Source organism: Babylonia areolata, chromosome 18, assembly GCF_041734735.1.
Source record: "Babylonia areolata isolate BAREFJ2019XMU chromosome 18, ASM4173473v1, whole genome shotgun sequence".
Classification (NCBI taxonomy): domain Eukaryota; kingdom Metazoa; phylum Mollusca; class Gastropoda; order Neogastropoda; family Buccinidae; genus Babylonia; species Babylonia areolata.
In genome coordinates, this window is record NC_134893.1 from 30727377 (window position 1) to 30753422 (window position 26046).

At 42.3% G+C, this 26046-nt stretch overlaps 1 protein-coding gene across 1 annotated transcript; it reads left to right on the forward strand.

The window, feature by feature from the left end:
- The first annotated feature begins 12183 nt into the window (after nucleotides 1–12183).
- LOC143291935 (uncharacterized) lies at nucleotides 12184–23049 on the forward strand. Its single transcript, XM_076602079.1, has 3 exons — nucleotides 12184–12470; nucleotides 13563–14108; nucleotides 19781–23049. Exons 2-3 carry the CDS (start codon nucleotides 13704–13706, stop codon nucleotides 20573–20575), a joined length of 1200 nt encoding a protein of 399 aa, XP_076458194.1. The 5' UTR covers nucleotides 12184–12470; nucleotides 13563–13703; the 3' UTR covers nucleotides 20576–23049.
- The last annotated feature ends 2997 nt before the right edge of the window (nucleotides 23050–26046 follow it).

Consider the following 26046-nt stretch of genomic DNA (forward strand, 5'->3'; position numbering starts at 1 on the left):
AAGAACATACCAATACAATAGAACAACGAGAAAGAGAAATAGAACAAATATACGAGGAAATGGAAAGAAACGAAAGAGACCAATACAACTCGTTGCAAATAGAAAAACTAGTAGAAAGAACTTTCTTGGGCAAAATAGAGCATATATCCAAAATTTCCAACAAAGGTATATGGAGCGTTCTAGGATATCGACAACAAGATGGGAAAGACCACTGTAGAGTCGTAGTTGCAAAAGACGATGGAGAACCAATTTCCATATGGGCAAATACTGGACTACGAAAAATTCTACATGCAACAAAGAAATTCGTAGAATGCAAGAAAGATAGATACAATAGAGAACTGTGTTGGTTTCCAAAAGAGCGTATATTCGAAGAAGACGATCTATACAAGCAAAAACGTATACAACTACTATTTCGAGTTCTACCTCCAAAGAAATTCGTACCAAATGGCAGCGACAAAGAAATAGAATGGTTTCCAGTGGAACCTACATCTGTACCAGACGGAATAGAACTCCCATCTCTTGTAGAAATAGCACTAGAAAAAGAACTGGAGAAGAAGGAAATAGAGACCAAATCGACCCTAGGTAGTACAAGTCTACCACTTTGTACAGAGTGGAAAAAAATACTAGAAATAGAACCAGGACAATATATTTGTAGAAAGTATGCTGTAGGCGAATATCGCAAAAAAGAGAAGTATATCTTGTACATTGTTCCAACAGACAACAATGGTATTCCATCTACAGACATAGAAATGCCAGTACACGGCTATTTTCTCGAAAAAGAGATAGAACGGTATGGTGGCAGAGAAATGCTGGAAAAGACGAAACAACCAATGTTGTGTAGAGTAGGAGGAGAGAAGACAAATCCACAAAAAAAGAAAGATAGACTATTCTATATAGTAGCATCTATCGAAGAAAACTAGAATATACGACCACACTGGTAGCAGAGATATGGTTCGCCACAATAGGCAACAGCGAGAAGTTTCTCTTTTTTCTTTCTAGGACATTCTCCCAATATACGAGGAACAGGATCTGTATGTGTTTTTGCTAGTTCTACTACCTTTCTATCCATATCGGCTGGAGAGAATTGTATACTGTCTGTATACTCTTTTTTTGCTTTCGAAAACTCTTCGAAGTCGAATCTTGGAGAACAAGGTGGATCGAATAGGATAGGCATTTTCTATATATACAATATATACAATATATACAAATAGAAAAATATACTACATCCACGAATTGCACACAAATAGACTCTATGCTATCCTATTCCATTTCGAAATAGTTTCTAGACTTTGTTGGGATTTCTCCAGATGTCTTCTTTGGGAGATGGACAAATTGTCGATCTTCTTCGGGTATGTTCCAAACACCATTTTTCTTTGTAGCTTTCCATGTTTTGTACAATATAGAACCAACTGCAAGTGCAATTGGTAGAATATAGCATGCAGTGTTGTATACACAAACGCTATTTTGTATCTGTTCCAACAAAGATTTGTTCTACAATGTTGTCCTCTTCCAATACATCCTAGGAAAGTGCTGTGCAATGCTATACAAATGCTATACAAATGCTATACAAATGCTATGCAATTGCAATACATCCTAGGAAAGTGCGAAGCAATTGCAATACATCCTAGGAAAGTGCGAAGCATTTGTATAGCATTGTATAGCATTTGTATAGCATTTGTATAGCATTGCACAGCACTTTCCTAGGATGTATTGCAATTGCATAGCATTTTCCTAGTTTTTCCAGGAATCCTGGTATTTCCTAGTCTTTTGGACAAATGTGGGTAGGAAAATATAGGAATATGCCACGGAAGAAAGATTTGTCGCACGAAGAAATAGAAGAAATAGAATCTCTGCATGGCAGAATGTCTGCAGAGGATGCCAAAAAGAAATTTGGTATTGGTACAAATAGATTGTACAAAATATGGCGAGAGGCAAAGAACAAAAATGTCTTGCCTGTAGTACCGGAAAATACAAACAAGGATACAGACAGTGTTCTGCCTGTAGTGCAGGACAATGCAGAAAAGAAAAGCATAGACGATTTGTACAAACTGTTGCAAAATATAGATACTCGCATAGAACAAAACAATATTCTACTACAAGAGAGCAAAGATATGTCCATAGAAATACTATCTTTGTTGGATGTAGAGGAAGAGGACAACATTGTAGAACAAATACGAGAAGACGTAGTGGAAGAGTCCAAATCTTTGTTGGAACAGATACAAAATAGCGTTTGTGTATACAACACTGCATGCTATATTCTACCAATTGCACTTGCAGTTGGTTCTATATTGTACAAAACATGGAAAGCTACAAAGAAAAATGGTGTTTGGAACATACCCGAAGAAGATCGACAATTTGTCCATCTCCCAAAGAAGACATCTGGAGAAATCCCAACAAAGTCTAGAAACTATTTCGAAATGGAATAGGATAGCATAGAGTCTATTTGTGTGCAATTCGTGGATGTAGTATATTTTTCTATTTGTATATATTGTATATATTGTATATATAGAAAATGCCTATCCTATTCGATCCACCTTGTTCTCCAAGATTCGACTTCGAAGAGTTTTCGAAAGCAAAAAAAGAGTATACAGACAGTATACAATTCTCTCCAGCCGATATGGATAGAAAGGTAGTAGAACTAGCAAAAACACATACAGATCCTGTTCCTCGTATATTGGGAGAATGTCCTAGAAAGAAAAAAGAGAAACTTCTCGCTGTTGCCTATTGTGGCGAACCATATCTCTGCTACCAGTGTGGTCGTATATTCTAGTTTTCTTCGATAGATGCTACTATATAGAATAGTCTATCTTTCTTTTTTTGTGGATTTGTCTTCTCTCCTCCTACTCTACACAACATTGGTTGTTTCGTCTTTTCCAGCATTTCTCTGCCACCATACCGTTCTATCTCTTTTTCGAGAAAATAGCCGTGTACTGGCATTTCTATGTCTGTAGATGGAATACCATTGTTGTCTGTTGGAACAATGTACAAGATATACTTCTCTTTTTTGCGATATTCGCCTACAGCATACTTTCTACAAATATATTGTCCTGGTTCTATTTCTAGTATTTTTTTCCACTCTGTACAAAGTGGTAGACTTGTACTACCTAGGGTCGATTTGGTCTCTATTTCCTTCTTCTCCAGTTCTTTTTCTAGTGCTATTTCTACAAGAGATGGGAGTTCTATTCCGTCTGGTACAGATGTAGGTTCCACTGGAAACCATTCTATTTCTTTGTCGCTGCCATTTGGTACGAATTTCTTTGGAGGTAGAACTCGAAATAGTAGTTGTATACGTTTTTGCTTGTATAGATCGTCTTCTTCGAATATACGCTCTTTTGGAAACCAACACAGTTCTCTATTGTATCTATCTTTCTTGCATTCTACGAATTTCTTTGTTGCATGTAGAATTTTTCGTAGTCCAGTATTTGCCCATATGGAAATTGGTTCTCCATCGTCTTTTGCAACTACGACTCTACAGTGGTCTTTCCCATCTTGTTGTCGATATCCTAGAACGCTCCATATACCTTTGTTGGAAATTTTGGATATATGCTCTATTTTGCCCAAGAAAGTTCTTTCTACTAGTTTTTCTATTTGCAACGAGTTGTATTGGTCTCTTTCGTTTCTTTCCATTTCCTCGTATATTTGTTCTATTTCTCTTTCTCGTTGTTCTATTGTATTGGTATGTTCTTTGTGGTAGTTTTCCAGTTTGTCTATCACACTTTGTCTCCATTCTTCTGCGCATTGTTCTTCTCCAATCTGTGCAAGTTTCTTTTCTCGGTCTGTACTAGATAGTAGAGATATTTGTTTCTGTTCTGCAATTTTCTCTATTTTGTGCAGTTTGTAGATAGGTTGTTCTACTCCTATTGTATGTGTTTTCTTTGGTCTCCACTCCCATTCTATTGTGTTTGTAGGTGGAAGAAGCATTGTAGGAGGTTCTACGTCTGGATGTAGTTGGCAAGGTCTATTGCACGCTACAAGTATTGTTTTCGAGTTTTTGTCTTTTGTATAGCATTGTAGTTTGGAAAGATGTATTCCACTGTATTTGTCTGCACATAGTATTTCGGTTTGGAATATAGGACAGTTGCGAAAGCCAAAGTCTCCCATAGCCCATAGAATTGCAGTATTCCATAGTTTGTCGTCGTCTACAGTATTTTGTGTTGGTCGTATTCGCACACCTGCCATTCTTTTTGTTCTTGTATGTGCATACCAACAGACATATATTGCAGATTGTGGTCTATCGGCTAGAACAAAGCATCTGTCGAGTTCTTTTGCAAGATTGTTCCATTGTTGTTTTGCTGGTTGTACTACAAATAGTGGATTGTTTGCAGGAGAAACGAATTCCAATACATCGTCTACAAGTTCGTTTGCTGTTTCTGGTGTTCTATCTCTGCATGCATACAACGATACTTCTATTCTAGTACAGCCTCTAGATTGCACATCTGGATGGTGGAAGGTTTTTCGAAGATGTTCGTTTGGACAGTCTACGTAGTCTGCTAGATGTCCGCCGAATTGTTCTCGTATTTCTCCTGCTTCGAAATTGGATACTATTTTGTTGTATAGTTTGGTTCTCGTTGTATAGCCACTGTGTTCGGATATCCATGTACATACGTGGTTTCCTACAGAGTGTGTGTTGTCGAGTATTGTAGGCTGGGAATCTTGTATGGCTTCTACGAATGTGCCTTGTTCTCGGAAGTTGTGTTCTTCTGCTAGGTATTCCACTAGTGCTTGTCTGTCTAGAGTCCCGGAGAAATCTCTGGTGTAGTCTATGGAATAGATACCATATCCGTTTGCTACTAGTCTCTCCTCGAATGTTGGGAGGATTTTGTGTAGATGTTCGATAGATAGTTCGGATACATCGAGTTTTGCTACAAATAGAGCATATATTGGTGTATTTGGATGTTGTTGTTTCCAGTTCTCTTTTGCCTTGGAATTCGTTTCTCTTTCTATTCTATCTATAGTACTAGATATTGTACTGTTCTTTCCAGATATAGACAATGTGTGCACAATGGCAATATGTACGTGTTTGTATTCCACTAGGTCCGATAGGTTGGAATATATTCTAGATACTATATTTTTTGCCGAAGAAGTGGCTCCGGTGGTACATAGTACTTTGCCTTTCGATACTACACAATCTTTCTGTTGTAGATATCCGAATACGTATAGGTCGTCTACAAAGGTTGGAAGACCTTCTAGAGTTTGTATATGTGTTCTGCCATTGTTGTTGGCTAGATAGTCTACCTTGGATATATCTGGCACCAAGTTGCTGTTGTATGTATTTTCTAGCAATATATGTGTTGCTATCGCCTTCTCGGCACGTAGTCCAATTCTTTCGAAAGTTGTAGATACGTTTGTCTCCATGCTATACAGTAGTAGATTTCATATGTTCAAATGGAAGTTGGAGATTGGAAAAAATGCTTGGGGGAAAAGGTAGATTACTTTTGAGGTAGATCTGATTTTTTTTGCGCTCTAGTAACTTGTTTTAACTATATATATTTTTTTTATGCTTGAGGGTCATATTACTCCAACATACACAGGTTTTGGTTTAATTTTTTTTATGCTTGAGGGCCTTAACACAAGCTAATACGCCCAAAAAAGTTGTATATAGAACCCCCATCTCTTATACTACTTACAGACACTTGCAGTGTTGGTCAGGTAATTAGAGCAACACAAGATGATATCTGACGGCGACAACGGAGGAAATAACTCGATAAACAGAGCGCCTCGTGTACTGTGTGATATCAAGAGAAAGACGGTGACACCAGTTAAGTATTGCAATTAAAACATCACCACCACCACTACCATCAACACCACCACCAACAACAATAAACATCTGAGCGTCTTGCGAAAAAGTGTAACAGCAGGAAATAGTAAATGATAACTAAGTGTTACAATTTGAAAATACCACCACCACCACCAGTAACAAGAAAAATCCTGCACTTAAAAAACACTTCAGTGGATGAAGTTTTTGAACGCTAGCTGAAATGAAGAGAATAGTTTCAGTTTCAAGGAGGTATGAAAGCGAGCCAACTGATCCATAATCTTTATACGCTACACCACGTCTGCTATGTAAAAAAAAACCCAACTAAACAAACAAACAAACAAACAAAAAAACAACCTGCGCGCTGATTACACCAAGAGAGGCAGGCCTAGGTTTGTGCAAAATTGAAATTAAACAAGAAAAAATGAGGGGAGGAGGGGGTGAAGGGGTGGGCGGGAGGGGGTGGGGGGCACACTCAGCGAACCCGCACACGACCACACAACAACCGGTTCTGACTGATGAATCTCTCGTTGAGTCACACACACACACACACACACACACACACACACACACACACACACACACACACACACACACATACACACACAAGCAGAGAAAAGTTCGACATTGTAGAATAAAAAAGATAAATAGATTGAAAAAAATGAACAGATAAATACATAAACCAAAAATAGATAGATAGACAGACAGACAGACAGACAGATAGATAGATAGATAGATAGATAGATAAATGCAGCCAATGTGAAATATTTTCTTCATGGGACGTAATCCAGTTCAAACGAGTTATGAGTCCGCACTGTGTTAATGCCCATTACGTTAAAACGAATTGAGATTAAGAACTCAAGGGTTTTAATAATGCAGGGTCACCGACCTGCATACATTTAGGATGCACGTGTTGCACACACATATTACTAGGTATAAAGCAGGAAAATCAAAACAGCACCACATAGCATGTAACAACAAGCTTTTTGAGAACACCAGCAATCACAAAAATTAAACAAACAAATAAATGAAAATGATAACTAAATGAATGGATAAAACAGAAATAAAGAGTAAAATTAAACAATCAATAGAAAAAAATCAGTCCAAAGACTTACGTATTAACATTTGGCTGGCAGTGGTGTTATGAGAGAGGACAGGGAGAGAGAGAGAGAGAGAGAGAGAGAGAGAGAGAGAGAGAGAGAGAGAGACTTTGACATTTTATTGTCATTGCCTGCAAGGGTCTATGACAAGGGGGGACGGTTTATTTTTTTGTTTAACACAAGTATACCAGAACACATTCTGCTCGTTCCAATAGTACCTCTCACATACCCTCTAAAGTCTTCTCAAAGTTCCTCAAAATTAAAGAAATGAAATAAAATAAACACTCGAAGAAAGGAATGATATAACCAAACTCAGCCATCCATTCTATAGTGTTGTTATGTAATTTATCAGTATTTACTTTATCATCAGAACACACACGAAAATAGATACTATGCATGATCATTTTCCTCGTTATTTCTGTTATTGTTATCGTTAATAAGGTTATGCCTTAAAGTTTGTGCCTCTGCAATGAATTTCACTATTGACTGTATTATAAATTCATTATCAGACGATAAAGCAGCAACGAGATCGTGTCTTTTAGCAATGTCTAATTCAAAGAATGCACATTTTTTTCTCAACTCGTCGTATGACTCCCACTGAAACACGAAATGTATTTCATCATCAACTCTGAATGCACACAAAGGGCGTGGCGATTCTGTGGATGTGTCGGGTTGAAACCATCTTTTGTTTGCTTTGAAGTCAAATGTTCTCAGGCGAAATTTGCCAAATTTATTCTTTGCCATTTATTTGTTATAAATGTGAGGTGTTTTCCCATCTGAAATGTGCTTTTAAATGTGAAAAACCTACTGTGTTTTTCTTTGCTCTCCTTATCTGAGTGCCAGTTCTGTTTGAAAGAACACATTAGTCTGTTTTTAAATTCTGCTATGAATTGCTGTTAATTTCCTATATCCTGACACATCCACACAATTCCAAAACCATGTTCACACAAAATCTTTTTAACACAAAAAGCCCAGTTTTCTTTATCTAATTCCATTTGTAACAGCATCCTATCGTACGCCTGTCTACATAAACGTGTTTGTGGAAGCTTCAATAGTTTTAACCAATATTTAACGCATTTCACAAATGTTCTTATGTACAACGGGTATCTGCCTGTTTCGCCATATAACATTGAGTTGGACGAATGAATCGGTACATTTAGGAAACGTTTTATTGCATATGTATGCACTTTCTCCATTTGTGAATTTACATTTAGTCCCCAAACTTCAGCTGCATATGTAAGTATAGTTTTAATCTGTATATCAAACGTTTTCCAAAAAATACGACAATCGAGTTAAGCTTAAAAAATTTTTTTTTTCAATGATTTCCAGATTTCAATAACACCTTTTTTCCCTTTTCTGCATGAAAGTTTGTTGCAAATATCATTCCTAAATACTTGTATGAACTAGTTACTTTAATATTTACATTTCCATAGAGCCTTTTTTCGTGCACTGACAAAGGTCAACCAATTTTAAATACTATAATGTTAGTTTTATCTGAGTTAACTTTTAAGCCCAAACGATTTGCTTCTCCTTTTAATGCATCTAATTGGTTTTGCAAACATATAACGGTTAATAAACAAACAAACAAACAAAAGAGACAAACAACAAACAAACAAACATACAAAAAACAAACAAACCCCCAAACATCTCCAAAACAAAAACAATAACATCATTTGCAAACAGTAGTAAAAATATCTCAACTGCTCCTGGGGTTATCTGAATTCCGTGTCTTCCTTTTGTTGAAAGTTCCATTGCTAGTTCATTGATAACAAAGAGAACATCTGCGGGCTTAAAAGACAGCCTTGCTTAACCCCGTTTGGACAATGAAAGTATTCTGAATATATACCATTCACACGCACACATACAAGCACTGACTCATAAACAGCCTTGAGAGCCATATAATTTTCCTTTACACCCCTTTCACGCAAAACATGCCATAGAGTATTACGGTTCACAGAATCAAAGGCCTTCACAAACGCAACGTTAAGCTTTATATTTTTGAGCAAGTGTTTTTGTACAAGTGAATACAATGTAAATATATGATCTGTGGCACCATAATCTGCTGTAAACCATGTTTGTTCTTCAATTATCTTTTCTTCTTTTTCAGACCATTTTGCTAATCTTTTGTTCAGTATGTGAGTGTAGACTTTGCTTAAAATACTAGTGAGTGCTACTCCACGATAATTGTCAGGTTTGCTGACATATACTGTCTTGTAAATTGGACTAATTATAGATTTTGCCCATTCTAAAGGGAAAGTACCATTTTCAAAGAGTTGATTAAAAGATTGGGCAAGGAAATCAATAATGGTTGAAATTCGTGTTTTAACATTTCGCCAACAATCCTATCTGGCTCTGCACTTTTTCCTGTTTCCAAATATTTGGTAACTGCAATAACTTCCATCTTAGATATAGGGCCATTAAATAATGATTCAAGATTATCTTCATCCTCAAACTGCATATTGCCTTCTTGCTCTATATTGTTGACAGATTCGTTGGAAACACTAAAGAAGTGACTGTGCCATTGATCAGTAGATATTTCATTATGTATAAAAATGTATAAAAGGCTTTCTGTTTACAGATCTTAATACTGCCCAGAATGTCTTGGAGTCATTTACTGAATCTTGGAGCTTTTTTTTTTATTCTTTCTTTTTTTCACAAACTCCTTAGGAATGCCACTTTACTCTGAGTGTTTCATCTCACTGCATCCAGGTGTGAAAGGATGGCTGACTCTGGCTGGGGAAGGTGTGGTGGGGAAGGTGTGGTGTGGAAGGTGTGGTGGGGAAGGTGTGGTGCGGAAGGTGTGGTGCGGAAGGTGTGGTGGGGAAGGTGTGGTGGGGAAGGTGTGGTGCGGAAGGTGTGGTGGGGAAGGTGTGGTGGGGAAGGTGTGGTGCGGAAGGTGTGGGGCAGAAGGTGTGGTGGGGAAGGTGTGGTGCAGAAGGTGTGGTGGGGAAGGTGTGGTGCAGAAGGTGTGGTGCGGAAGGTGTGGTGGGGAAGGTGTGGTGGGGAAGGTGTGCGAAAGGTGTGGTGGGGAAGGTGTGGTGGGGAAGGTGTGGTGCAGAAGGTGTGGTGGGGAAGGTGTGGTGGGGAAGGTGTGGTGGGGAAGGTGTGGTGCGGAAGGTGTGGTGGGGAAGGTATGGTGCGGAAGGTGTGGTGCGGAAGGTGTGGTGCGGAAGGTGTAGTGGGGAAGGTGTGGTGCGGAAGGTGTGGTGGGGAAGGTGTGGTGCGGAAGGTGTAGTGGGGAAGGTGTAGTGGGGAAGGTATGGTGCGGAAGGTGTGGTGGGGAAGGTGTAGTGGGGAAGGTGTAGTGGGGAAGGTGTAGTGGGGAAGGTATGGTGCGGAAGGTGTGGTGGGGAAGGTGTGGTGGGGAAGGTGTGGTGGGGAAGGTGTAGTGGGGAAGGTATGGTGCGGAAGGTGTGGTGCGGAAGGTGTGGTGCAGAAGGTGTGGTGGGGAAGGTATGGTGCGGAAGGTGTGGTGGGGAAGGTATGGTGCGGAAGGTGTGGTGCGGAAGGTGTGGTGGGGAAGGTGTGGTGCGGAAGGTGTGGTGGGGAAGGTATGGTGCGGAAGGTGTGGTGGGGAAGGTATGGTGCGGAAGGTGTAGTGGGGAAGGTGTAGTGGGGAAGGTATGGTGCGGAAGGTGTGGTGCGGAAGGTGTGGTGGGGAAGGTGTGGTGCGGAAGGTGTGGTGGGGAAGGTGTAGTGGGGAAGGTGTGGTGGGGAAGGTGTGGTGGGGAAGGTATGGTGCGGAAGGTGTGGTGCGGAAGGTGTGGTGCAGAAGGTGTGGTGGGGAAGGTATGGTGCGGAAGGTGTGGTGGGGAAGGTATGGTGCGGAAGGTGTGGTGCGGAAGGTGTGGTGGGGAAGGTGTGGTGCGGAAGGTGTGGTGGGGAAGGTATGGTGCGGAAGGTGTGGTGGGGAAGGTATGGTGCGGAAGGTGTAGTGGGGAAGGTGTAGTGGGGAAGGTATGGTGCGGAAGGTGTGGTGCGGAAGGTGTGGTGGGGAAGGTGTGGTGCGGAAGGTGTGGTGGGGAAGGTATGGTGCGGAAGGTGTGGTGGGGAAGGTATGGTGCGGAAGGTGTGGTGGGGAAGGTATGGTGCGGAAGGTGTGGTGGGGAAGGTGTGGTGGGGAAGGTGTGGTGGGGAAGGTGTAGTGGGGAAGGTATGGTGCGGAAGGTGTGGTGGGGAAGGTGTGGTGCGGAAGGTGTGGTGCGGAAGGTGTGGTGGGGAAGGTGTGGTGCGGAAGGTGTGGTGGGGAAGGTGTGGTGCAGAAGGTGTGGTGCGGAAGGTGTGGTGGGGAAGGTGTGGTGGGGAAGGTGTGGTGGGGAAGGTGTGGTGCAGAAGGTGTGGTGGGGAAGGTGTGGTGCGGAAGGTGTAGTGGGGAAGGTATGGTGCGGAAGGTGTGGTGCGGAAGGTGTGGTGGGGAAGGTGTGGTGCGGAAGGTGTGGGGAAGGTGTAGTGGGGAAGGTGTAGTGGGGAAGGTGTGGTGCGGAAGGTGTGGTGCGGAAGGTTTGAAACGGCGGACAGAGAGAAACTGGGACCCCGTGCCGAGCCCTGGACACATTGGACATCAATTCACTCCCTCTGACGGCCGTGAAGGACACAGCACCATGCCGAAACGGGACCCCCAACCTTGATCACAGGATCAGATGTCCAACGACTTACCAGTTCTAACACGGCGCCTTCAGGTTGGTAATGATTATTGTGATTATAATTATCATTCATGGTTGTCATCATAATAAAGATTTTAAAAAGTGCACCAGCCGCTGTGGTGAAGTGGTTCGCATCGATTTTGGTTACTCTCGAAAGAAAAGTACACGTGCGGTCTCGGCACATAATTATTGACAACATATGCCTCCCCCTACCCCTTCCGGCGATACGATAATAATATCATCATGCCCTGCGACAATATATCATTTCGTACCGTGAGGGTCAGCACATAAAGTATTGTCACCGGCGACAATATCTGCACGGCGACAATGATAAGACATGCCACAATACCCCCACCCCCACTCCCCCCCTCCCCCTCCTCCATTATCCCCTCCCCTTTACCGTCACGCCTGATTGACTGACTGCCTAGCATGCCAGCTAGCCTAGCCGTCTCCCAAACAAGCAAGCACCGTGGAAGACGACCACTCTACTCCAAACGTTAATCCCCATTTGTGCCTCGACCCGCGGCGGCATTGAGAGGTGGTGATTTATTATTGTGGTAACCAGTAGGATAGGCTTCAGCAAGCCCTCACACACACACACACACACACACACACACACACACACACACACACACACACACACACACACACACACACAAAATCAGTTACAGACCCACCACCGACCACCAAGTTTGGCCCACTAACTTGGGTCTCGCCTCTGCTGTCGTTGGGTTGTTGTGTGGACTGTGATTGGACTGACTTGACTGCTTATGTCTGTGTGTACTGCGTATGTCTGTGTGTATTGTGTGTGTCTGTGCGTGTGACATGTGTATGTCTGTGTGTCTGAGTGTGCGTGTGTGTTTGTCGGGAAGTCGGACTAAGAAGGCCGGGGGGAGCGAGTGGTAAAGTCAACGGGGCAAAGCAAACGACTCACACCTGTACCATGTCACTGACAAAAGGTATTTCCCACAGGTAAGTCTTTTCCCCCTTCTAATCTCTTGAAATGAATGAAAGAAAGAAACAAACAAAGAAAGGTGTTTATTGATCAGTGGGGGAGGGTGGGGGCGGTGATCAGATGGAATCATACGATTCGCCATTGCGTTTGTGTATTGCTTGTTACATATGAACGAGCACGATATAAGCTCATGCTTGTTGTTGCTCAAGTCTTCTTAATTGAACGCTGTATTGCACCTTGTTTCTTGATATCCAAAAAATGTTTAAACCAATTCTACGATTTTGTGACGGTTTTGTGATTGTGTACAATTGAAGTTTTTGGTCTTAACCTACTCACGTTATTTAAAAGGTATTCTCGGCTCCAGATGTAACTCTTGTTTTTGAAACTGTTTTCTCTTTGATTCCATTGCAAAACTGACATTTGTCTGTTTCACCCGCTCTCTCTCTCTCCATCCATACCTACTTTTATTTTCTGAATTGCCCTCTCTGTCTGTCTGTTTTCCTCTCTGTCTGTCTGTCTGCCCCCCCCCCCCCCCCCCCGCCCCTATCTCTTTGCAGCAGACACCCTCTGTATATAAAAAAAGGGTAATGTTCATTTTTCTCCTAAATCATTTTGATAAACATGACATTATTTAGCAAAACTTGAACTACAGTCTAAAGCCATGCATTTGAATGAAGAGAGTGTAAATTCAGGAACCAGTCTGCTGCTCAGTGATTTAGTTTCTTGTCGGTTTATACTGATAATATATATATATATATATATATATATATATATATATATATATATATATATAATCTGTGTGTCCTTATATAAATATATATATTATGTGTAATATATTAAATGTATATGTTTATACATATACATATAATATCTAAAACATATTGTATAAATATGTATAACATATATAACATAACATATATGATATGATGTAATATAATATAATATGATATCACATATATCATATAATATCATGTAATACATGAAATATGTTTATTGTCACGATGCTTTCATCCCGAATTGTATGTATCCCTAGTATATGTCACATTCTTTAATATAAATAATTTCAACAACATTTGTTTCCCCCCATGCTTTCTTTCCTCTGCTGACAGCTATCTGCACACCACCGGAAGCAGCACTTGAATTCAAAGCGCAAACGAGACTCGAACTCGAACTCCCACAATCCCCCAACAACCCCAAACCCTAACCCACCCACCCCACAAATTCGCTCCCTACTAGAATCTCTAACCACCATGGTCCGCACGGGAAACGCAGTCAACAACGCCATGTACCGCAGTGTGCCCCCTCGACCTTACAGCTACACCTTTTCGGACATTCTCCAGTCCTCCTTACTACAACAACAGCAGACTCGAACTCCGGGCCTTAAGAAAAGGACCTCCCGTTCCAAGACGGCCCCGGTGTCCTCCAACACGCCCGAGGAGTACGCGGAGAGGTTCAAATCCCGCCCGACCGCTCGCCCGGCCGTGATCGACCTGGGCTGTGCCGCTGGCGATGGGGTGAAGATGTACGCGGGGAGCGGGGCCGTGTGTCGCTTCAACCAGCCCGGGTTCCCTGCCGTCAGAACCAGCAGGCCTGGACATCAGCAGCACCCCCTGCTGATCGCTGCTGCTACTGACCCCAGGTCTACCATGTCTGAGGTAAAGATATGATGGACAGATAGATAGATAAGATAGGTGGATGGATAGATAGATAGGATATATTTATCGATGTATGGACAGGCAGATAGACAGATAGGTAGGTAGTTAGGCAGATCAGTTTCAGTTTCAGTAGCTCAAGGAGGCGTCACTGCGTTCGGACAAATCTATCCAAGCAGATGCCTGACCAGCAGCGTAACCCAACGCGCTTAGGCAGATCAATAGATATACAGATAGACAGACCGGTTTACAGCCACACACACACACACACACACACACACACACACACACACACACACACACACACAGAGAGAGAGAGAGAGAGATTGCATTGTATTATATTATATTTTGTTACATTGCATTGCATTGTATTGTATTATATATTATATCTAGAGCATAACTGTGTGAAGTTATTGTATTGTATTGTATTGTATTGCAATTTCAGAGCATACTTGTTTGTGTGAAATTCGGGCTGCTCTTCCCGAAGAGAGCACTTTTCTAGAACAATTTTGCCAGGGACAACCCTATTGTTGCCGTGGGTTCTTTTACGTGCGTTAAGTGCATGCTGCACACTGCACCTCGTGTGTGTGTGAGTCAGTCATTCGGATGAGACGATAAACCGACGTCCCATGTTTTTGCATGCACTTTACGCACGTAAAAGAACCCATGACAACAAGAGAGTTGCCCCTAGCACACGCACGTGACACTGAAAACCTGACTTCTGAATGACACAGGAATCGAACGACGAGCGCCTAAACGAACGCTAGTCTCTCACTTGGCTCCGCCCCAGGTAAGGGGCAACATGTTGTGCAATAAAATGACTCCGTGTTTGTGAAGCGCTTATATATCACAGCTTGGTCTCTGACCGAGAACGGGCACGTTATACCTCGTAAGTATCCATGGCCATATCAATCAATCAATCTGTCCATAACCTCGCCGCCCCAACGATTCCCACCGCGTATTCAATACCTGGTTTCTCCTGTTCAATACACTCAACAGCGCTGGGAACAGCTCAATAGAATTGCGAAGGAGAAGGAGCAGGGGGGGGGGGGGGAGATGGGGAGGGGGTGCGGGTGGTGGGTGGTGGTGGTGGTGGTGGTGGTGGGGTGATGGGGGAGGGAGGGAGGTCTTCATATGGGCGGTTAGGAGGTCGATATCGAATGCTCATTTCTGCAGCATAAAATGTGCTGGAGAGGTGGGAGGTAATAGCCCGGCACTCATTGTTGATGTAATAATGATAATATTGATAAATACTACTACTACTACTACTAGTAGTGATGAAAATAATAATAATAATCATCATATCGATAACTACTACTTCTACTACTACTGCTATTAGTGGTATTAACAACAACAACACAATAATAATAATAATAATAAGAGAGAAGAAGAAGAAGAATAGCAACAACAACAACAACAACAACACACGTAATGTTACAATTTTCGGTCGCTGACGCCGATCAGTACGTTTCAGACTTAGCGGAAGAATCAGTCTGCTCTCAATATATGGGAGGGAGGGAGAGAGTGAGTGAGTGAGTGAGTGAGTGTGTGTGTGTGTGTGTGTGTGTGTGTGTGTGTGTGTGTGTGTGTGTGTGTGTGTGTGTGTGTGTGTGTGTGTGTGAGAGAGAGAGAGAGAGAGAGAGAGAGAGAGAGTTGGGTGAAGACACAATCATATATATATCGTTGTTGTAGTGATGTAGTTGTGGTTGTGGAGAACTCTCTCTCTCACTGTCAGTCTGTCGGTCTGTTGTCTGTTTTTCTGTCTGTCTCATAATTACCAACGTCATCCTATTTCACAAAGTCAGTGACATCCAATTATTATCTCTTGATTGATTAATTGGTTGATTCGTTTGTTTGAATATTTTTTTCTTTCAACATGTGTTCATCTATTGATTTATTTATTCTTTCATTTTTCATTTTCTTTATTCTTTCTTACTTCCTCCTCCTTCTTCTTGTTGCTCTTGCTCTTCTTCTTCTTCTTCTTCTTCTTCTCTTCCCCCCTCTCTCCTTCTTCATCAACGTCTTCGTATCTGAATTTCCTAGAAACAACAACAACAACGATTATGTGGGGTTTTTTTTGTTGTTGTTGTGGTGGTGGTGGTGGTTGTTGTTGTTGCTGTTATAACATTTATTTTCTTTTATGTTTCTCTTACTCGCCTTCGTCTTTCGCCCATGGAAAAGTCCCGCCACGCCAATGGGAACTGACGGGCCGTGTTGTTTTGGCAGACCTTAGTACAGAGCGGTTTAGGTGTTGAGTCAAACATACAGTACTTGGCAAAGCTCAATAGGTCCGTCGTGTGTGTGTGTGTGTGTGTGTGTGTGTGTGTGTGTGTGTGTGTGTGAGGGAGAGACAGAGAGACAGAAGTCTGAAAGATTTTAATGTTGTGCCGAACGGGCTCTGGAAAGGCCCCTGTTGCGACAGATATTGTCGCAGGACATAATAATTATATTGACGCCGGTGACAATACATGTACTGACGTTCACGTACACAAACGGTCTAATGTCACTTTTTATGCACAGACGTTGAACTGATGACTAACCAACACACATACACACCAACTGGTTGTAACATATGTTGTTGCCGGCATGGTTTTTGACTCACTTGTGTAAACAAAGTGAGTCTATGTTTTAACCCGGTGTTCGGTTGTCTGTGTGTGTGTGTGTGTCCGTGTGTCTGTGTGTCTGTGTGTCCGTGGTAAACTTTAACATTGACATTTTCTCTGCAAATACTTTGTCAGTTGACACCAAATTTGGCATAAAAATAGGAAAAATTCAATTCTTTCCAGTCATCTTGTTTAAAACAATATTGCACCTCTGGGATGGGCACAAAAAAAGAAAGAAAAAAAAGAAGCCTAATTATATGCAAACTGCGTTTACTGTTATATTTATATTTTTTGCATTCTCTGAACTTGACACTATGACCTCTTATTCTGACACAACAACAAGAGGAGTCATTATTATCATTTTTTGTTCAAACAGGAACTTCTTTTGCTAAGCATGGAATTTTTATTTATTTTGCAAACGTTTTGGTGCAGATTGTAAAAAAAGGAAATTACTCTGTAATTAATGCTAGGGGACTTAATTTATCACAAGTGAGTCTTGAAGGCCTTGCCTCTCTTGTATTTTATAATCATTGTCGCCGGTAAGGTTCGGTGTCTGTAGTGAGACTCCTGGCATATATCATTGTCGTTAGCGCTAAATTTGTCGAAGTGGCCACAAGTGCAATGGCCGAGTGGGTAAAGTGTTGGACTTTCAATCTGAGGGTCCCAGGTTCGAATCTCGGTAACGGCGCCTGGTAGGTAAAGGGTGGAGATTTTTACGATTTCTCAGGTCAACATAATTATATACAGGCCTGCTTGTGTTCGTGTGTATACGTACACAGAAGACCAAATACGCACGTTAAACTTCCTGTAATGCATGTCAACGTTCGGTGGGTTATGGAAACAAGAACACACCCATCATGTACACCCCCGAAAACGGAGTATGGCTGCCTACATGGCGGGGTAAATAAACGAAAGGGTCATACACGTAAATGTTACATGTCTCTCTGAGTGTGTATGTGTGCGTGCCTGACATCTGATTGAATGACGCAGGAAACGAATGACGAGCGCCTAATGGCATCCGTCAGTCGGCTCTACCCAGGTAGGCAGCCTGTTCTGCAAATGACCCCGAGTTCGTAAAGCGCTTAGAGCTTGGTCTCAAACCGAGGATATAAGTATCCATATAAAATGAAATAAAATAAATAGAATAAAATAAAATAAAATAGAATGAAATAAAATAAAATAAAATAAAATAAAATGTGTCTTGAATGTCGGCACAAAATATTGTCGCCGGCGACAAGAAATTCCATGCCCAGCGACGATAATACCCCAACGCAACAAAACGACTGATTCCAGTAATGTGAGCGGGACTGACAATGAAGACGTGTGAAGCAATGTTGATCTGTTGTTGGGGTGCTCTGCTATTGTGCCCCTGGAAGCTTTTTTTTGTGTGTGACTGTACTGCTTGCAGATATAAATAGGTGTCAGCTCGATTCGTCTCGGACTCCCCCCCCCCTCTCTCTCTGGAGAGGGGGGGGACGTGTGTGTGTTTGTGAATATATATATATATATATATGTGTGTGTGTGTGTGTGTGTGTGTGTGTGTGTGGGTATGGGTGTGTGAATGTGTGTGTGTGTGTGTGTGTGTGCGCGCGCGCGCTCGTGCGTGTGGATATGGGTGTGTGGATGTGCGTGCGTGCGTGCGTGTGTCTATGTGTGTGTGTGTGTGTGTGTGTGTGTGCGTGTGTGTGCGTGTGTACGTGCGTGCGTGTGATAGTTGTGTACAGGTATGTCTGTGTACGATTGCCTGTGGATCTGCATATCTGTGTTTCTGTCGACTAATGGCATGTGCTCTCTCTTTCACAATGGTGATAGCCACTTATCTCTCTCTCTCTCTGTCTCTCTCTCTCTCTCTCTCTCTATATATATATATATATATATATAAAGGGGACAGTTCTGTTTAGACCAGTGAGTCATAGCCTATTGCTTCGAAGCTCAGACAATGCAGTGTTGCCGTTAGCGTTTTCGGAGCGCTCTTTTGATAAAGCATAGGTAGTCGAATTCACAAGCCAAAATAGGGTAGGTATGTCTACACAGCTGAAATCGACCCCCTACCGTGAACAGAGAGATTTGGACCATGATATGTAATCAAGAAGAAAGAGCTTTAACAAAAACAACAACAACAACAAAAACAACATCAACAACAACAACTAAAAAGAAAAAAAAAATTGTGTCAGTTCGCCTCATCTGTGAATGTATTCGAGACAAACCGTTAGTTGGATTCAGCTAATTTCTGGTCCTTTTGAATGCTAAGTAAGCTACCGTAGTTGTCTCCCTTGCTGCTTCCACCTCCCTCATTCTCAGATTCACGCACACACACACACACACACACACACACAAACAAACAAACAAACAAACACACACACACACACACATACACGCATGCACGCACGCACGCACGCGCGCGTATTTACCACGACGCATCCTAAAACGAAAAACTGTGACCAAAAAGAACTCTGTGTCCTTCGAGCCACGCCACTCTCATCAAAAACCCAAACCACAGCCCTGCACAGCTTGACCCTCATCATTTTGTTTCCCCATGACTGTCAGGGGAACAAAAACCAGTAGAAAGAGGTGTTTCAAGTCACAAATCAGTATCCAGATCAACCAGCCCAAAACTGAGAAAATGCTCTGGAGATATACTGCTCTATTTGCATTTGTATTTGTATTTCTTTTTGTCACAACAGATTTCTCTGTGTGAAATTCGGGCTGCTCTCCCCAGGGAGAGCGCGTCGCTACACTACAGAACCACCCATTTTTTGGCATTTTTGTTTTTCCTGCGTGCAGTTCTTTTTATTTGTTTTTCCTATCGAAGTGGATTTTTCTACAGAATTTTGCCAGAAACAACCCTTTTGTTGCCGTGGGTTCTTTTACGTGCGCTAAGTGCATGCTGCACACGGAACCTCGGTTTATCGTCTCATCCAAATGACTAGATCAAATGTGTTAATTTTCAGCCTTCCAGAGGAAGGTATTTCCCTTCTTTTGATAATGTGATCGATGATGTTGCCATGGACGTTGGCAGTTAAGAGTACCAGCGAAACAGTCGTTACACCAACCCTTGCTCTGTGTGTGCAGACACTGAACCAGGCTCCCCTGACAGAGCGAGGCACAGTCAGCACCCCGAGCCTGCACCTGGCACCGCTTGGCAGGCACCCCCCGGCAGCCCCCCCAGACCCCAGCCACTCCGACCCGGTCTCTCTCGGTGCCCCCGTCCACCCGCCACGGGGAAAAGGCCACGCCTTCACCGCTACCACCACCAACTCCAATACCCGGCCCCATACTCCTACAGACCTGCCCCCTCCCCAACCCCATCCCCATTCCCCCAGACATCGTCATCATCATCCACTGGGTGGTCTCCGATCCTCAGCCTCCTCCTCCAACAGGAGTCACGTCGCTAAGTCCCCTGCCGGGTCGTCTCGCCCTTTCTACGGTGTAGGAGGAGGAGGAGGAGGAGATCCTCAGGGGAAGACCTCCGGCAGCAGCAGCTCCCAGCACCCCCTCACCACCACCACCACCACCCTCACCACCGCCACCAGCCCTACCCCGGGTGTCTCTGACAGCCAGTGGCAGGAGCTGAGCAGCAGCAAGCTGTCTACCCTGGACACCCAGACCTTCGCGGCGGACCACCACCACCACCACCCGCAGGCTCTGGGTGGCGAGTACCCGGGGTACGCCCAGGCGCTGGCTCACAGCGAGAACTACGACGACCTGAGTGAGCTGCCCAAGCCCAAGCGCATCCAGCCCCGGCGGGACCTGCCCTGGGTGTTCCGCTTCAAGGTGAAGAAGGAGCTGAACGCCCTCTCCAAGATCATGGCCAGCAAGCCTGCCACTGGGTCCGGCGTTATGGCTGCCGTGGGTCCCACGGCTTGAGTCTGTGTGTGTCTCAAAGCCCGGTAAATTCGCTGTGTTTATACGAAGGTAAGACATCTGCTGCCTTAGCCCAGCGCTCAGTTTAAATCACAGATTGACATTAGCTTACAGTTGGGCCAACAGCAAAGTGAGAACTGTCCAATCAATGGTTTCTTCATTGCAGTGGGAAGTCGTTTACAACTTAAGTCTTTTGTGATGGACTATGACTCTCAAACTTAGGAGGCAAGACTGCGCTGGCTCTTAGTGCTGCAGCCTTGGGGGCTAGTTGCCCTTTGGGAACCATCTCAACGCCGACTGTCCTAAAACCCTCTTGGCCGAGTGAGTGAGGATGTAACGTGGGCAAGACACTTTCCACTGCAATCAAATTCTCGTTCAGATAGTTGGAACAGTAGTTGCCTCCTTTGCTGGTCTGATGGTCATAGTCGGACACGACTGACTATCATACAAATATATTATTTTGTTTGTAATATAGCAGATGCGGTGTAGCGTATAATATTATGAATCAGTCAGCATGTTCTGACACCTCCTTGAAACTGAAACTGAAAACTGATTCTGTGTGAGGATCGATGTGTGGGTGGATGGATGGATGGACGCCCGAGGTGTTTTGGATTCTCTGGTCACGACCAAATGCTTCTGTTTCATGAAGTGAATCTCGTGAGAGAGAACTGACTCCTGTTTCGGGGGTGATAGGATTTGTTTCCTGTGGTTTCGCTTTTGTTGTCGTTGTTGTTGTTGTTTAATTAATGAACGAAATCGGCCACTCGAAGAAACAAAGCTTTCACAGCTTGATTCTTCGAGGGAAACAAGGACATAAAAAGTGATTTCACTGTCTTATGTATCCACAAATGTTTGGGTGAAAAACTCTGGATAGATTAGTCTAGACAGTGAAGACAAGAAGACTTTGTACCAAGGCTTCGCTGTTTTACTTTCAGAAAACAAGATTTTGTGCGTGTGTGTGTGTGTGTGTGTGTGTGTGTGTGTGTGTGTGTGTGTGTGTGTGTGTGTGTGTGTTCAGCTTTCCAATTAATGACTTCCACATTTTGACCCGCTCAGGAAAAAATACTTGAATAATATTTCGTTGCTTTGCTTCCCAAATGGGCAAACTTGTTTCGATATCAGGAAACAGTTCTTTCGTAGTGTGACGTCCTGATTGGCAAAACTGGTTACACGCCGTGGTCCAGTACGGGAACAAAGCGCTTTTCTAGGCTGGATGACTAGTTTCGGAACCTGACCCACGTAGTTAAGAAACATGGCCGCGTTGCACGAGCGATCTTTGCAGCACTAAGTTTGCTTAGAGGTAAGAATGTTCATACGTGTATGGAGTTTACAGTGTAGTTAGAAACGTTCTTAACGATAAGCAAATTTTGCGTTGCTAAGTTCGTTCACGCAACCCACCACACGTCTGTTTCACAGATGAGCTTCCGCAATTGGAACACCTTCCCCAATTGGTAAACCTTCCCCAACTGGAACACCGGTTTGATGACCTGATCCATTTAGGGAGCGGGACCGTGTGTTGTGGTGTTGTAGTCAAGCTTGCAGGACTGGTATCTGGCCTATAATTTGACGAATTCGAAGACACGATTATTTCATGGCTTCTGTTTTTGAAACAAGAAGAGAAAGAGGTTCTGTTGCTTGACCACAGTAGGTCTCTACTTGAGACACAAGACTTTGACGTCCTGTTGCTCGGTAACAAGAGAAGATCATGTGTGTGTGTGTGTGTGTGTGTGTGTGTGTGTGTGTGTGTGTGTGTGTGAGTAATAAGACCTTTTGATCTGTGATACTATGATGAAATAATTATGTTGTACCGATTTTCATTTAATCGTACATTGCAGATTTCATTCATGCTTCAATACTTTCAGTGTATCATTCTTGGATTTACATTTCTTGGTTTATTCGAGATTTATTCAAAATTGGATATCTTATATGATTTTTTTGTTCATGTTATGAATCTAACATTGTTTTTATTCGTATTCGGATAACTTGATACAGTAGGAGTATGATTTAGTCCCCGGTTGTTTAGCGGCATCAAACCACGTCAAAAATAGTTAATATTGTTTGATTTTAGACTATGAGTGAAATAAAAGAGTAGGTATACATATCACGGAATATTCTGATAATACAAAAGAGGATTTCTTCATGATTAGCAGAGTGAGTAGTGTTATTTCTCAACTGAGACGCTGTACGCAAGACTGTACAAACCCAGTAGATCCCGTTATTATTTCAATTTTACGCTCGAAGCAAATATATAAATCAAACAATGTGTGTTTTCATAATCTGATGAATATATTTTTGATTGCTGCTTTTTCAAGGATGTGTGATAGTTGCTAAATGTACTGTAATAGCGTCATACAAATTTTGTATGTAATCCGCTGCATAATATTTAATCAAAGTGGAACGTGTCACTCGTTCATTACGATGGAAATTTTATGTTAACTTTTGCTTTTATCTCAGAAGAAATAAACTTTGAAAATGTTCCCCGTGTTTCTTCAGTACTGATGCGTTCTTCTTCTTCTTAATCTGTGAAACTGCATGTTTGGTGTATATCTGTTATGCATGTGTGGGTGTATGTGTGAATGGGTGTCTTCATGTTTTACATTTATTTGCTTATTTATCATCATTGTTGTCTTATTTATTTATTTATTTATTTTTATTATTATTATTTTATCATTATTATTATTACTACTACATTTTATATTATAATTATTATTTATTTATCTATTTATTTGTTTATTTATTTATTTATGTAAGCTTATCTATTATTTATTCATCTTTTTTTCTCAAGGCCTGACTAAGCGCGTTGGGTTACGCTGCTGGTCAGGCATCTGCTTGGCAGATGTGGTGTAGCGTATATGGATTTGTCCGAACGCAGTGACGCCTCCTTGAGCTACTAAAACTGAAACTGAAACTCTTCTTCTTCTTCGTTCGTGGGCTGCAACTCCCACGTTCACTCGTATGTACACGAGTGGGCTTTTACGTGTATGACCGTTTTTATCCCGCCATGTAGGCAGCCATATTCAGTTTTCGGGGGTGTACTGTCGTGTTAACATAGTAAATACATAGACATATTTTTCTCATCAAGATTGATGTGTTGCTGAGAGCAATTTAGTCAGGGCATATCTTCTTCTTTTTCTTCTTCTTTGTTCGTAGGCTGCAACTCCCACGTTCACTCGTATGTACACGAGTGGGCTTTTACGTGTATGACCGTTTTCACCCCGTCATACAGGTAGCCATACTCTGTTTTCGGGGGCACAGGTTTGGGTATATAACATACACATCAGAGCCAGTGTCGTAATTTCAGATAGATCTATTAAGACATGTACAATGTGATAATGTCAGTTCACAATACATCTACCATGCTTAAAAACGCAAACATGCGTATGCACGCACGCACACGCACATACGCAAAAACGTACAAACGCACACACACACACACACACACACACACACACACACACACACACACACACACACACACACACACATACACACACAAACACACACACACACACACACACACACACACACACACACACACACACACACACTCGCGCACACACACACACACACACACACACACTATTGTCGAAGAAAAAAAAGGGGGACAGAAAATCAGTACCCAGCGATCAAATCAATACCCATCGATCAATGTACTACATACAGGTCTAGTGAAGGTGGAGAAAATATCGGCGAATGAGACGTGATTCGAACCACTTTCTGCACACACCTCTATTTAAGCAATTTCTTTCCTCATTCTGTTGTCTGTCTTCAAGCAAAACCGGCACACACACACACACACACACACACACACACACACACACACACACACACACACACACACACACATTAACCTCTGTTCTTTTGTCGTCACAAACCCCGATATCAGTAGTGTAGGTTGGCCGACGGACAAAGCCATCGTAAGAGAGATAACCGTGTAAAGCGAGCCCATTATTACTCTGAAATGAGTTACGTCCCTTGCAGTATAAGCCTCAGTAGCTGAAGGAGGCGTCACTGCGTTCGGACAAATCCATATACACTACAACACATCTGCCAAGCCGGTGCCTGACCAGCAGCGTAACCCAAAGCGCTTAGTCAGGCCGTGAGATGCATTTGTCGAAACAACCCTCTGTTGACAGACTGTAGGCCAAAGTGGCTTAAAAAAAAAAAAAAAAAATTGTTTTTACTCTTCATGATGCGATGTGTCTTGGGAAAGTGAAATCTGGCGGAGTCCACTTCACTCTAGATCGAATTCTCTTATTCCCTCTCTCTGTCTCTCTTTCTCTATGGCTCTCTTTCTCTATGGCTCTCTTGCGCAAACAAATGATACAGAACGCAGAATACTTTGTTATCTCAACAAGAGAAATTCATTTGTGGTAAAAAACACATAAACAGTACACGAAAATCACAGTCATTCATCATGTATACATGATACTTAGATGTGTACAATCAACAATCAGAGCAGACAACAACAGCAACAACAACAACAGCCACACGGAGACCTAAATATGATAAATGTTGAACACCAACAACAAAATTTTTAATGTACTTGGTAAAATGGACAGTAAAACTCCTCAAAGAAGAAAAAGCACAATGGAGCATCCGTGCAAAACAAAATATTGCACCTTTTGAGAACGCATATTGTGCTTTTAACTGTAATGTCGCTCCAAAAGAAATAAAACACTTAGAAAAGGTACAATCAGTCTTCTGGAGGGATGTGCTAAAAACAGTAGCGTCTTTTAACAAGAATAGACTGACAGACAACATAAAAACGGAACATCTTTGGAACAATAAACATATAAAATACGAAGGAAAGACCCTGTTCTTCATAAAGTGGAGCGAAGCGGGCTTTTCTGTCGCGCAAGACTAAATGGAAACCTCTGAACGTACCAAGAAGTTTCAGAAAGAATTGGTCCTCAGCCAAACCTATTATTTGAGTACAACGCAATCATAAATACACTACCACGCGCGTGGAAACTTCAGCTAGCGCATGATAATCTAAAGGAAGACATTCCGTATAATATAGCAACTGAAGATGGAAATGTAACCACCTTGTCTAATAAACAAATCAGGAAAATATGTGCCCTTCAAAATAAACCATGAGATTTGCGCGGTGCAGTTCTGGAGACGGAAATTAGAGATCAATACTCAAGATTATTTCAGTTTAGCCTATGAATGCACGCAGGAAACTCGACTGAGGTTACTACATTTCAAATTCATACATAACATCTACCCAACAAACATCATGCTACAAGAAATGGGTGTCACAGATACTAACAAATGCCATTGGTGCCAAGAAACCGACTACATTGAACATGCTTTCTGTGTATGTCCCAACCTCACCACTTTCTGGAAAAAAATCGTAAAACAATGTACACTTACTAAGTAGAACACTTGGATCCCAATGAACGAGAAGATAGCATTATTTGGTGCAATTAAAACTGATATATTATCAAATTCAAAAAGAAAACAAGTAA